General features: G+C 42.7%; 1 protein-coding gene across 1 annotated transcript; it reads left to right on the forward strand.

Moving 5' to 3' along the window:
• Positions 8,445-9,494, forward strand: LOC109845645 (uncharacterized mitochondrial protein AtMg00810-like). The gene has a single exon (XM_020414915.1). The coding sequence runs from the start codon at positions 8,445-8,447 to the stop codon at positions 9,492-9,494; it is 1,050 nt and encodes a 349-aa protein (XP_020270504.1).

Here is a 14,886-nt window from a genome sequence, read left to right on the forward strand (position 1 = left end):
TAGGGTTGGCGACCTCTCTGCTTGGTTTTTATATATAAAGAGGCCTACAGCCCTGTTTCTACTAAAACTCAAAATAGAACAATTTTCTAATCCTACTCCGACTCAAGATGAGCGAAGTTCTAACTTACTGTTTCCTATTCCCATTGGATGTGGGAACAGAAAATTAAGAGAGAGAGAGAGAGAGAGAATATAGGTTTCCTTCTCCTTTTGTGATTGGTGAGAGAATTCTAATACCATAATATTATATATATATATATATATATTATATATATATAATATATATATAAATATATATAATATATATATAATATGAGAAAAATGGTATACTTGCGTTACCAAGGATCCTGTAGTGATGTGGAACACATTTGTCATACATCACACCTTGAAGATTGCGAGGCCTCAACCAACTCAGAGGTGTGAGCTATGGACAAGATGTGTCCACATCAACTACCAAGGATCCTTGGCCCAAGTAAATACCCCATATTCCTCGTATATATAATATATATATTTATATAATATATATATATATTTCATCTCTTTTATGCACTTCATGATGTTTATCACTCTGATATTGTGGAAGCACGTACTAGTGAATCTGCCCTCCTCCGCGTGTGGACGTAGCGCCGCAGCGCCGAAGCAAGTAAGCCTTCTTGACCGTTGTCTTCCTGTTTAATTTGTATGTGCACATGCATGTTAATTTGATCGATCTACTCCCAATCAAATATATCTATCATCATCGGTATACGCGGTGTATTGATTCTCTAGAGTACTCTTTAACCTTTCATATGATTTGTTGTCAGTCGCTCTTGGCATTTTAATAGTTTCAGGTGACATATACACACAAACAATCCGTCATCATCGGCGGGTGGATACTTTTCTATCAAAACCTATACAAGCGATAAATTTAGATCTTCTGCACAGAACTTAACCCATAGAATTGATTTACTACTTTACGTCCGTCCCAGCCCGATGAGTAAGTGCAAACCACAGTATGCCAAACCAATCAAAAAGAAATAAACATTATTACTATCTAAAATAGAAAAAAGATCGGCCGGACTCAAGAAAAACTCTCAACACCAAGAGAAACTAGAGATGCCATTTCTCATAATATAGAGCAATAAGTATCAAAAATTTTCAATAATATATATTGTGTCTAAATTCTATAAAGCTAAGTACTCAAATACATATCCCGCGCCGTATACAACTAACTCAATATACAATCCAGCACATCTTTTGGGAAAATATCAATGCCCCAAAGAAATACGTGCGCTTTCGAAATATAGCTTAATGGCACACAGCTAGTTTTTCAGACTGAGATATTTTACTTTGATACCATAATGTAATTCTTCTTTTTGACACTTATCGATAGCCTAAACCGTGGGTATATCACATCAAAGTTAAAACACGAAGTGAAGACTGCGCATCAAAATGTTCAAAAAAGGTGTAAATTTTCGGATACTGAAGTGTTCGTAGGCAAAATTATTAAGTACGGAATTGAAGGCTAAAAAATCGGTAAACTGTATGTGCAACTAACCCTTCTTCTAAAGAAAAATTCAAAAATGCAATCGAGTGAATCGAAATCCGTACCAAAACAAATCTTGCAACTTTCGAGTCCGAGGTCCCAACGGCGACGAGAGTTTTATAGGGTTGGCGACCTCTCTGCTGGTTTTTATATATAAAAGAGGCCTACAGCCCTGGTTTCTACTAAACTCCAAAATAGAACAATTTTCTAATCCCTACTCCGACCAAAGAAGCGAAGCTTCTAACTTACTGTATTCCTATTCCCATTGGAGTGGCAAACAGAAAATTAAAGCGAGAGAGAGAGAGAGAGAAAATATAGGTTTCCTTGCTCCTTTTTGTGATTGGTGAAGCAGAATTCTAATACTAATTTAATTGTGGTCCTATATATTATATATATATATATATATATATATATATATAATATATATAAATTACTATATATACTAATATATATGAGAAAATGGTATACTTGCGCTTACCAAGGATCCTGGTAGTGATGTGGAACCACATTTGTCATACATCACACCTTGAAGATTTGGAGGCCTCAACCAACTCCAAGGTGTGATGCTATGGACAAGATGTGTCACATCAAACTACCAAGGATCCTTTGGCCCAAGTAATACCCATATTCCTCTATTATATAATATATAATTTATATATATATATATATATATATTCATCTCTTTATCACTTCATGATGATTGTGCGAAGCACGGTCACTTAGTGAAATCTGCCCCCTCCGCGTGTGGACGTAGCGCCGCAGCGCCGAAGCAGTAAGCCTGTCTGACCGTTGTCTTCGACATGTTTAATTTTGTATGTGCACATGCATGTTAATTTGATTCGATCTACTCACCAAGATCAAATATATCTATCAATCCATACGTATACGCGGTGTATTGAAGTTCTCTAAAGAGCTACTTCTGTTAACCTTCATATGATTTGTTGTCAGGTCGCCTCTTGGCATTTTAATAGTTCAGGTGACAATATACACAAAACAACGTCATCATCGCGGTGCGGGGATGAACAGGAAGGCGAATACTCCCCTCGCCCTACCCTGCCCGTCCGGTCGACCCCGTGGGTAGTGCTGCCTCATGGGCGGCACAAACAGATTCAGACCTTCTTCAACCCTATCGATGGCAGTCTTCACCATAGGAGCATACCCGAGATGCGACACAGGAGATGCTTGGGCTGCTCAAACGGCTGGCTCTTGATACAACATGACTCCGGAGAATGTTTCCTCGTGAGCATTGCATCCATGAAAACTGTCTCCCTTCCGCCTCTACTGGGGCTCCCCGACTATCCGATAACCTTCACGCTGTCGCCCCCCTCATCATCGAGTGACCACCTCGATCCTTCTGGTTGTACGGCTGTACTGGTCGTTGGTAAACAGATTATCTTCTGCAGGATACATGAAGAAGAAGCGGTAGCGGAGTGGACTAAGCGGAAGGTTGATGGTTTGGCCTTCACAGAGTGTCTCAGTGGAGGCGCCGCTTGGTTGAATGGGAAATTGTATCTGGATACCAACGACAATAGCCCTGTAGTAGTTGATTTCTCCTCTCCTGTCGTCAGCGTGAACATGCTCAGCTCTATACCAATGATGATCTACATGCTTATCGGGCCTGTTCTTAAGCAGGGCCTTCGCCTAGACGAGAATGATGATCAGTACGTGACAGGTCTAAATGCCAACAGTATCAAGCTGCTGAAAAGTACATCGACGTATAGGCAAACATTGGTTGAGTCTTGTGGAGAGATCCTCTCAGTGATTTTCTTTCTCCATCGTTATAACGACACCGTAATAAAAGTTGAAGTTTTTAAGTTGGACATCTCAAACTCGGAGTGGGAAAGGCTCGTGACCATCGGCAATGACCAGGCGATCTTTGTAGGAGAATGTGGCACCGCGTGCACCGTGAAGGATGAGAGAGTAGAAGGAAATTGTGTATACTTTGTGCAGCCGAGCTATGATGGGATGAGATGGTACAAATTCAGTCTAACTGAGCGTAGCCTCTCATATACACTGTTTTATCCTGGCCTGCGCAAAACATGGCAGAATTCGTTCCTGGCGATGACCGCTACATGAGATGTTATTATTGTTAGATATTTTGTTAACAAAAGGCAATTTTTCCTTCATGAATTATAATAAATATTGTAATTAAAACATGCAATTAAAATATGTGTAACGGATATATAATTATGGGGAACGTTACAAAATTTATGATGAACGTTACAGAATTAATTACGGGTTTTGTAACGTCTTTTCTAACCCTATATATATATCCGTATGTTGAGCTCAAAAAATATAAGGAAAATATACAACAAGTTTCTCTTGTTTTTCTTCTCTCCCCTACATATTATTTTCATCTAAATCTTAGTTTTATTCTATGGGCAACTTCCTTCATCTGAGCTGAAGCTCTGCACTCTCGCCCGAGTGCAGAGGCCGGCCGTTTCCGGGGGTTTTTACCGCTAGGGGGGAGGGAACCATCTGCGTCAGGGCGATAGGCGGGTTCTCAATCTTCTAGGGCAGTGAATACACGACTGCTCCCGTTCAGGCCTGAATTTCATACCTCTTGTTTATTTTAATTTAGGATTTACTTCATGCTATAATTTTTAATTATTTAATAGATTTCCAACAATTATGTGAAGAACTAAATGGTTGGTGATTTTTTTTTCCGAAGCTTGTTTGAAAGGTTTTTGTATTTCGTAAAAACCTCTTGTAGCCTTTGTTCGCAATAGTACTCTTATGATTCGACAAAGAATTTGGTATTCCTTCATTTGGTGAGTGCTTTTATTTATCTTTTATCTGATCAAAGGAGATGCGTTCTTCTGGTGATGATCTTGTTCTAACCAGCATGAATGTGCGCGCTGACAGGCTTGAGTCAGCTAGGTACGTGAGAAATGGCGAATTAATTCAGGATGATGGAGGTGATGCGTGCTATGGGGATCAATGTGAACGGTTTAACTGGTGTAGAATTTGAAAAGCAATGCCGAAAGATATGGGTTATATCATACTAAAAGCGTTGATACGTTTATCCTTTGATTAATGACTTTTGAGAATTTATGCCATGATCATCTGATTTTTCTGAGGGTAGGTTTTGAGAGTTTATGCCGTGTAAATGTTATGATGTAGTGTGGCAAGAGTTCCCATCCAACAACAACAAAAAAAAGGATGGGAATATTTTGGAATGCTGTTAGACTGGCAATTCACAGTGTTGTTTGTGAAGAAACAGTAATCAACCTTTGTTTAGATGAAATATAATTTTTATATTGAACTCTAAGGAATCATGCACTCAGTGCAAACGTATGACAGGGTTGAGAAGGGTACGTAGAAATGCTCTGTATCCTTGATTGTAGAGAATCTCTACAACTCGATAGTCAAATCTTGTCACTCGTTGAACCCCATGAATGATATTAATTATCTAAGTAATAAAAAAATACTTTTAATTGTGGGGCCCACTGATATAAGCAAGTAGTATTAGCCCACCTATAAGTATTTGTAGGCATTCCGTACAATTTTGGAGCATGATAGTAGAGAATCCGAAATACAATTTTGGAGCCTATATTGCATTGCTTTTTGACCTCTTTTAGCCATGTCTAGTTATGAAAATCCACTCGGTCTTGGGCACTGACGTTCATTGTCTCTGAATCAGCAATATGATCAATATATATACTAGATACATGTTTCTTTTCTAACACCCGCAATATTACCTCTCTAGGCACTCTATTAGAGCTTTTTCTAGATTGATAAAAACCATATGTAGATCCTTTCTCTTCTTTCTATATCTCTCCATCAACCGTCTCAAAATATGTATAGCTTTCATAGTTGACCTCCCAAGCATAAAATCAAATTGATTTTCATATATACTCGTCTCCTTTCTTAGTCCTTGCTCAATTACCCTCTCCCAAAATTTTATAGTATGATTCATGTGTTTTATACCTCGATAATCTGAACAACTTTGTATATCTCTTTTATTCTTGTATATCGTTTTCAAAGTACTAATCCTCCACTTATCCGATATTCTTTTCATCCCGATAATCTTATTAAATAGTTTACTTAACCATCCTAAGCCTATATCTCCAAGTCATTTTCAAATTTTAATAAGGATATCATCTGGTCCTACGGCGGCTCTTTCATTTTTTATTTTCTTCAGAGCATCTTAAACCTCGTTAATCCTAATTTTCATATATACTCGTCTCCTTTTTTTTTATTTTTTATCATTAAACAATTGATAAAAGTAACTCCTTCGGCTCTCTTTTATTTTCCCGGCAGTCACTAGAACTCTTTGATCCTCACTTTTAATACACATAATATTATCCAAATCTCTACTATTCATTTCTCTAATCTTAGCAAGCTTATGTATATCTTTCTCTCCCTCCTTAGATTCTAACTTCTTATAAAAAAATTTACAAGTCTTGTAATTATTCTCACTAACTGTTCTTTTTGCTTCCTTCCTTATTAGTTTATATTTTTTTCAAGTTTTCCCTACTCCTACTTAAGAGCATGCATATGCCTGGAACCATGTGGGGCGAAGCGGTTAGGCACGCGGTGTACATCCTCAACCGACTACCAACCAAGGCATTGTACGATCACACACCCTACGAAGCTTGGTTTGGTAAGAAACCCCACCTAGAACACTTGAGAGTTTTTGGATGTATGGGGCATGTGAAGATTGCAGGTCCTTCTCATAAGAAACTCGACGACCGGAGCACACCAATGGTGTATATTGGGGTAGAAGAAGGTGTAGGCGTCTAAAAATGCCTATAGGTGTCCATACACAGCTTGAGACAGAGAGAAGACGACGAACATCGTTATCCGAGTCTAAGAGGATTATCTGACGCCGACAAGCGCCTGAAGCAAAACGGCGAATCAAGTGACCTACACGCTCGACAGTCAGCTCGTGCGCGCTAATCAGCTCGCATGCGTCAATCAACACGTGTGTATCAACCGACGCGCGTTCTACAGTTAATCCCGCAACGAAGCGTGCAAGTCAACAAGACGATCAAATATGTAAAACGGGAAAAAAATACAAGTCACGGAACGACCCGCGCCCGCGCGGGTCGGCCAAGTCCGACCCGCGCCCGCGCGGGTCGGCCAAGTCCGACCCGCGCTCGCGCGGGTCGGATCGCGCCGACCCGCGCAAGCGCGGGTCAGACTTGTCCTGCGCGCACTGTTTCGTCCCGGTTCGGTTTTGGATGGTTTTTTCTCGAGATTTGTTGGTTCCAGGGGTTTCTAACTGACCTGATATCATCCCCAAACGTGGTTAGGCTGTTGTTAACTGAAGATAGAGCCAAATCACTTGTTCTCATCCAAATAACCGCATTCGGGGTCTATAAATATGAGTCAAAGGCCTCCATTTTTCAGGGGCGATTGATTATCAAGACGAGGAGGTGCTGCCGGATTGTGGAGTCAAAGGAGCACGAATTTCAGCGAGGGTTGACAGATCTTGGCGAGTTCTTCGGCATAAAGAAGGAGAGTTCGAGAGATCCGACGCCCGTTCCCGTCCGTCCCTTGAGATTAGGCTTGGTCTTAATCTCGAGAAGAGCCCTGATTTCGCTTGGTCGATCTCAGCGCTTCAAATCAAATACTTCCTCGGTGAAGACGAAGCTCTGCCGAATTTTTCATCAACCGGATCCAGATCTAAGGCGGTCCACGGATAAACCCCGGCACAGGCAAAGATCCCACGCAAAGCAGCAGGTGATAAACGTCCTCTGCGTTTGTTTTGACGAGAGTTGTAAACTTTTGTTTTCATTGTGTAAAAGTCTTATAAAAAGATAATCTTTTTTTTGTTTTCATTGTAACGATCGAAGTTGTAATGAATACCGCAATGAATACATTAATTTTCGACGCAAATAGAAGGAAGCAAAGCGCATCGCCTTTACAACCCTCAACACGGCAGAATTCATGTCAGCAGAGACGTCGTGTTCGAGGAAGGAAAAGAATGGGATTGGAGCACAAACGGAGACGAGAAAGCACCCAGTTGGATGGAGTTAACAGTGGAAGGTGAAACTGCAGCAGCCGGTACAACTGCCGGCGCATTTCCACCCGTCCAAACTGGACAGCCTGCAGTCCAAACTGGACAGACTGCAGTCCAGTTTGGACGGACTGCTGCTGGCCGAACCAGCGCGCTGCAGCTGGGCGCTGTTGCTGGCCAAACAGTCCCTGCAGGAGCTCATGTTGCAGCGGAGCTGACAGGAGATGAGCCTGGACAGCCGGCACACCAAGCAAGGCAGCCACCTGTTGCCCGAAGCAGTCCGTAAACTGTCGCAGGTTCAGGAACTGCTGCAGTCGCAGCAAGCCCCACTGCATTGGAACTATCCGGACCTCCTGAAGCTGCAGTAATGACTCCTGTACGCTATCGATCCCTTGCGGACATCTATGCAGAGACGGAGGTGATTGATCTCCCTACAGAGAAGTTGTTCCTGATCACTGAAGAACCCGCGAGTTACATTGAGGCTGCAACAGATCAAGAATGGCGGACTGCCATGGAGAAGGAAATGGAGGCCATCGAGAAGAACAAGACTTAGGTACTCACGGAGTTACCGCGGGGTTCCAAACCCATTGGTCTCAAATGGGTGTACAAGCTGAAGAAAGACAATGAAGGCAACATTCTCAAGCACAAGGCAAGACTTGTAGCAAAATGCTACGTTCAGCAACAAGGCGTGGACTTCGATGAGGTGTTTGCACCTGTGGCGAGACTTGATACAATCAGAATAATCCTTGCCATATCAGCACAGAATGGGTGGGAGGTGCACCATTTGGATGTGAAGTCGGCATTACTAAATGGTGATCTCCAGGAAGAAGTGTATGTGGCTCAACCTGAAGGGGGTTCGTTGTGAAGAATCAGGAGCACAAGGTCTACAAACTTTCAAAGGCACTCTACGGTCTACGCCAAGCACCTCGGGCATGGAACACGCGCCTCGACAAGTGCATGAAGGGCATCGGATTTGCAAGATGCACTCAGGAGCAGGCGGTATACACAAGGAGTAACAGAGGGGATACACTCATTGTTGGCGTGTACGTAGATGACTTGATCGTTACGGGCTCGAGGGCGGATGAGATAAAGTTTTTCAAGCAACAAATGATGAAGGAGTTCGAGATGAGTGACCTTGGTTTACTTTCTTATTATCTTGGCATCGAGGTGGATCAGCGAGATGATTGTATTGCACTAAGGCAGGCGGCCTATGCGAAGAAAGTTTTGGGTCAGTTCGGCATGATGGATTGCAACCCGACGCAATATCCTATGGAAACAAAGCTAAAGCTTGGAAAGGATTCCGAAGGAACACCGGTGGACGTGACGGAGTATAGACGCATTATCGGATCTTTGAGGTATCTAACTCACACCCGACCCGATATCACATATGCCGTGGGGATTGTGAGTAGGTACATGGAGCACCCTACAGTTTTGCATAGACAGGTTGTCAAGCATATTTTGAGGTACGTGAAGGGTACTATGTCCTACGGATTGGTGTACAAACGAGGTCGAGGCAATGAAGAGTTGGTGGGATTCACTGACAGTGATCTTGCGGGAGATGTTGACGACAGGCGCAGCACAGGCGGCATGGCATTTTATCTAGGTGACAGTTTGGTCACTTGGACATCACAGAAGCAGAAGACGGTGGCATTATCATCCTGCGAGGCAGAATTTATGGCGGCAACTGCAGCAGCGTGCCAAGGCTTGTGGTTGAGGAGTTTAATCAGCGAGGTGATTGGGAGTGAGCCCAAGCCGGTTACACTCTTCGTCGACAACAAGTCTGCGATTGCCTTGATGAAGAATCCAGTTTTCCATGGAAGAAGCAAGCATATCGACACACGTTTTCACTTCATTCGTGAGTGTGTTGAGCGAGGACAGATTAAAGTGGAGTTCGTAAGCACGAGCGAGCAGCGAGCAGATATTCTCACGAAGGCACTAGCAAGGGTGAAGTTCATCGAGATGCGGGAGCTGCTAGGAGTAAGGAACTTGGAGTCTCGTCCAGATTAAAGGGGAGAATGTGAGTTTGTTAATCAGTCCGGATTGTTAGTTTGAGTTCAAGTTAGTAGATAGAATTCTAGTTAGAATAGAATACTAGTTAGTAGATAGTTTTTCTAGTTATTGGATAAGAATTGGAGTTGTAATCTTATCTATATATACATGTAATACTCTTCATGAAAGTAGTACGAAAAAGGGGAAAAAAACTTCCAGAAAAAGTTCCGAACTCCTCTCTTCTTCTCTCTCTGTTTTGTTCGGCCAATACCAAGAAAGGCTCTGTTTTTTTCCTGCAGTCTCTCCATCATCAAGTTCGGCCACTTCAGGCCAATATCTCTCTTGTGTTTGCAAGTTAAGAAGCTTAGGCCGATCCTATTTAAAGCCAACATCTAAGCCTTCATTTTCATCAAGAACGCCAACTACCGTGTGCTTTATGTCCAGGTAATCAATGTCGTTGCGCCGAGTGTAAGTAAAACTGAGAAGCATTGTGATTCTTACCAGCATTGGCCAATGCTACGGTGGCCATCCTAGAGTACTGTTTTAAACGTGGATGAATTTCGTCGGTGAAAAGGCGAGCGTGTTCGCCGTAGAGGAATCTGTAGACTGAGTCGCCTCCCTTGCCGGTTCCCGTGGAGTCACCGGTCCGCGCCATGAAATCCTTGTCAACTTTGTGAAACAAGCAGCCATTATAGTACTTCATCTTGCAGAGCTTGAGGAAGTTTTTGTGGCCAAAGGACAGACAGAGGTTGGTGTAAAGATTCACGACGATGTCGCCGACACTGGTCACGATCAGAACTGACATGGCTTTTACTCCCTACAAGAATTGAGATTAGGTTTTATTGAGATGGAGAGATCAAGGTAATTTACAAAACCGAACGACTTCATAGAAATCGTGGGTATACGATTCCAGGTAGCAGAAGTGCGCATACAATTGCAAATAGATCCCTGTAGGTTCATTTGTGATGAATAGACCGCCCAAGTGCAAATGCTCTCACTTATTAGTGAATTTTTTTCTGACTCTTAAAAAAAAATTAGCGGTCTATCCTCACGAGTAGAACTATACGGGATCTAGGCCCTCCTCAGACGTTTTTAGTGATTTTAAGAGTAAAAAGAATTCGCTCAGGGGTCCGTTTGCGAGAATAGAACTGCAGAGGGTATATTTGCAAGTGGGGGGTACTACAAGAGTTCTATTATGCGACTAACCCGAAAAAAGAACAAAAATAATTATACCTAGTTGTCGTGTATTTAGGATTTGTATGTATGTAAACAAGATTTTAGTTGTAATTGAAATAGGACTCTTATATCTTAATTAAACTAGTAGTCCTATTTACAGGCGGAAAAGGATGTCCTACCTTATTTATTTTGTTCTTTTCTCTTCCTATATTCTCCGCTGCAATCTTTTCTGTCAGTAACTAAGGATTTGCGCAGGAAATCGACTAGCAAAATTTTGTTCTCGGTAAGTGATATTAATTTGTTTTCTGTTTTATAAAAAAAAAATTTGTTTTCTGTCTGTAGTTTTTTTTATAGATATTCTCCCCAGTTAACCATAGACCTTCTTGAAAATTTCTAAGGAAGCTAGCATATTATCTCCAATCGTTGAAGTAGTCTATTAACTCTGCGGGAAAAACTAAAGCAGAACCTAGATAAATATGATACGTAGATACTATCGAAATCAAAGAATTCTGTTGATAGATTGGAGTAATAAACGTTTTACGAGTGCTAAACTAGATTTATCGTCTAATATTTTAGACCACAATCATAAGCAAGTGCAGAACCTAGATAAATATGATACGTAGGAAGTGTTGTTGACGACGTCTTTTCTTTTCTAAACATCCTCGTAAGTCTTCCATTGACTTAGATTTTTCCTACTTATAGAAAACAAATTCTATAGCGGCGAAGTTAAAAAACTTCATCTATTCTTTTCTCAACAGTCCATTTTTTTGGGTGTGCGTGTGTAACAAAGAGGCTAATCGATATTGAACCTGAGACCTCTGATAGTCCAAGTCCGGTGTCCCTCTTGTAGCCCTTTAAAAAGAAGCAGTTCACTAAATTTGTTACTATAGCTCTTTGATCTCTTATCACTTTTGTTTTATCTTCTTCGTGGTTTTTCTCAAAAAATTATTTTTACTTATTTTGTCTTAGTAAGTTGCTCGTGCTCATATACATACACATTCTGATCTTGATGCAGAGGTTCGACTCAAAATGTCAGCAACCAGCAAAGAAGAAAATCTTGAAAAACTCAGGCCATGGTCTCACCTCCCGCTCGACATTATGGATTCGATTGCACGTTATAGTTCCATAGGGGATATAATCAGACTTGGTTCGGTGTGCAAGAGTTGGAGGCCGATCTCAGACTCAGTTGGCAGTCAAGTAAAGTCCTGGCCAAAGCTCATGTATCTACTGTGCAGGTGGGGGCCACGTGAATACGGAAGTGAGCATGGATGCCCACAAATTTCGGTACCAGGTACCAGGCCCACCCGAAGAATAATTGCAAGCCTATATATAGGCTTTTGTTTCCTAGGGCTGGCTGTGCGCAAGGAGATTTGCTTTTATTGCGGCTGAAGGCTTAGGGTGTTTTGCGGCTCTGAAAAAGCGCAAAAGGAGGCAGGGCTTGATTTTTGTGCGGCTGCGGAACAGGAGCAAACAATATAGGGAAGTTTTGGTTTTCTTCTTTTTGCGGCTGTAGTTGAGGAGATTTTGTGTAGTCTCTTTTAGGGTTTTGTGCATCCCTTTGAGAGGTATTTGTGAGGGATTTGAGAGAGTTTGTTTGAGGGTTTAGATTGTGAGTGATTGTAAACCCTAGTTGTATTCTCTCCCTCTATTAGTATATCTCCCCCCTCCTTGCCCCGTGGACGTAGGCAATTTGCCGAACCACGTTAAAATTGGTTGTACTGGTTTTGTGTGATTTGTAATAGCTTTTAGGGTCCCTCGACGCGCAGTCCTAGAGCTGACGAGAGGAAGAGCTAATATCCTACTTTGATAGGGAAGATCTCGCTTTCCTCGTGTGGTTAGGAGTTCTATTTGGAATCCAATCTAGGGTTCAGTTGGGTAATTTCTTATTCTTTCAAAGTTTGGATCTTTCTCTACAATTTGGAAGTTGTGATTATGGGTGAAGTAATTGGTGAAAGCAGCAAGATGACAGGCACAGTTCAAGTGGGTTTTCAGAACACTAAGATTAGTGTTGTGAAATATGACGGCAAGATCAATTTTGGTTTGTGGATGAGCGACGTACAGGATGCGCTCAATGCTCAAAATCTGGAGGAGACCATCATGGTCGATGTGAGGCCACCTAAATATGAAGAGGCGATATGGGAAAAGATGAATCGAAATGCTTGCGGGGTGATCAGGTCCTGTTTGGAACAGGAGCTGAAATACGATGTGATTGGGGTGACGTCTGCGATGAAGATGTGGGAAATTCTCAACAATAAGTACCTTACGAAGAGTGTTGAGAACCGGTTGCACTTGCTGCGAAGGTTATTCAGATTCCAGATGTCCAGAGGTACCTCGCTTGCGGCTCATGTGAACAACTACACTAAGTTGTTGTCGGACTTGGCGAACGTGGATGAGAAGATCACAGATGAGTACAAGGCTATTATTCTTTTGGGCTCCTTACCGGATGAGGAGTATGATACCTTCGTGCTTACGTTGCTGAACGGGAGATCTTCTATCACTTATAGTGAAGTGACTAACGCATTGACGAACTATGATTTGAGGAGGAAGGATAAGGAGACTTCCCGCGCTAGTACTTCAGGAGAGGCCTTGTCGGCGAGAGGTAGAAGCTCATATCAGAAAGGTGGAAACAGAGGGAGGTCAAAGTCAAGAGGTCGTCACCAGCTTGGAAAGAATCAATGTGCATTCTGCAAGGAGCAGGGACATTGGAAAAGAGATTGCCCGAAAGTCAAAGAAAAGGAGAATAGCAAGAATAAGGGCCCGAAGGCCAATGAGGTGAATGTTGCGAAAGGCGATGATTCCGATGATTCGAGCTTTTCTCTTTTGATTACTCCGGAGGTGAACCATTTGGATGCATCGGAGTGGATGCTTGATTCTGGCGCTACTTATCATGTGACTCCTAGGCGAGATTGGTTCTCATCATTTGAGAGACTCGATGGGGGTGTTGTGGTCATGGGAAATGATCAATCCTGTGGCGTTCGTGGGATAGGTACTGTGAGGATTCGGATGCACGATGGAGTAGTCCGTGAGCTGAAGGAGGTGAGATTCGTTCCTCAACTTAAGAAGAATCTTATCTCAGTGGGGGCTTTGGAGGCGAAGGGATTCAGGGTGACCTTTGAGGATGCTGTAGCAAAGGTTACTAAGGGATCTTTGGTGGTGATGAAGGGAGTCCGAAATCATAATTTATATTATCTGAAGGGGAGCACCGAGATTGGCCAGGTTGCTTCGGCGATTTCAGAGGCGGACATGAGCAGACTTTGGCACTACAGGCTAGGGCATACAGGTGAAAAGTCACTGCAGGCATTGTGCAAGCAGGGGCTTTTGAAGGGAGCCAAGAGTGGTAAAGTAGAATTCTGTGAGCACTGTGTACTTGGCAAGAAGACGAAGGTGAAGTTCGGGACGGCCATTCATAGGACGAGGGGCATCTTGGACTACGTGCACACAGATGTTTGGGGTCCCACTAAGACGGCATCACTTGGTGGTCGACATTGGTTCGTCACGTTCGTTGATGACTATTCTAGGCGATGTTGGGTGTACACCATGAAGCATAAGAGTGAAGTCCTAGATTTGTTTGTGGAGTGGAAGAAGAGATTGGAACTGCAGACTGGGAGAAAGATCAAGACGTTGCGATCCGACAACGGCGGCGAGTATACCTCAGACCCCTTTCTGCAGCTATGTCGAGACGAGGGCATAGAGAGGCACTTCACAGTTAGTCATACACCGCAGCAGAATGGGGTGGCGGAGAGATTGAATCGGTCTTTGCTGGAGAAGATTCGATGTTTATTGGCGCATAGTGGTTTGGAGAAGATCTTTTGGGCTGAGGCACTTTCTTATGCGAGCCACCTCATTAACAGGCTGCCTTCATCTGCGATTGAGGGGAAGACCCCTATGGAGATGTGGTCGGGAGAGACAGCACATGACTATGACCAGCTTAAGGTATTTGGTTGCCCTGCATATTATCATGTTAGAACTGATAAGTTGGAACCTCGAGCTAGGAAGGCCATATTTGTAGGATTCAAGCGTGGTGTCAAGGGATACAAGCTTTGGGATCCAGTTGATAAGAAGATTGTGCTGAGTAGGGACGTCACATTCGATGAGGCTTCTATCTTGAAGCTTCCCAGCTCTCATCAGGTGGAGAGCAACCCGACAGAGGAGATTTCGCAGGTGGTGGAGATTGATGCAGCTCCACAGAGTCCAGATAGTGCAGTATCCATGAGAGTGCCGACTGAGGTGACGC

The sequence above is a fragment of the Asparagus officinalis genome, chromosome 6 (assembly GCF_001876935.1).
Source record: "Asparagus officinalis chromosome 6, Aspof.V1, whole genome shotgun sequence".
NCBI lineage: Eukaryota > Viridiplantae > Streptophyta > Magnoliopsida > Asparagales > Asparagaceae > Asparagus > Asparagus officinalis.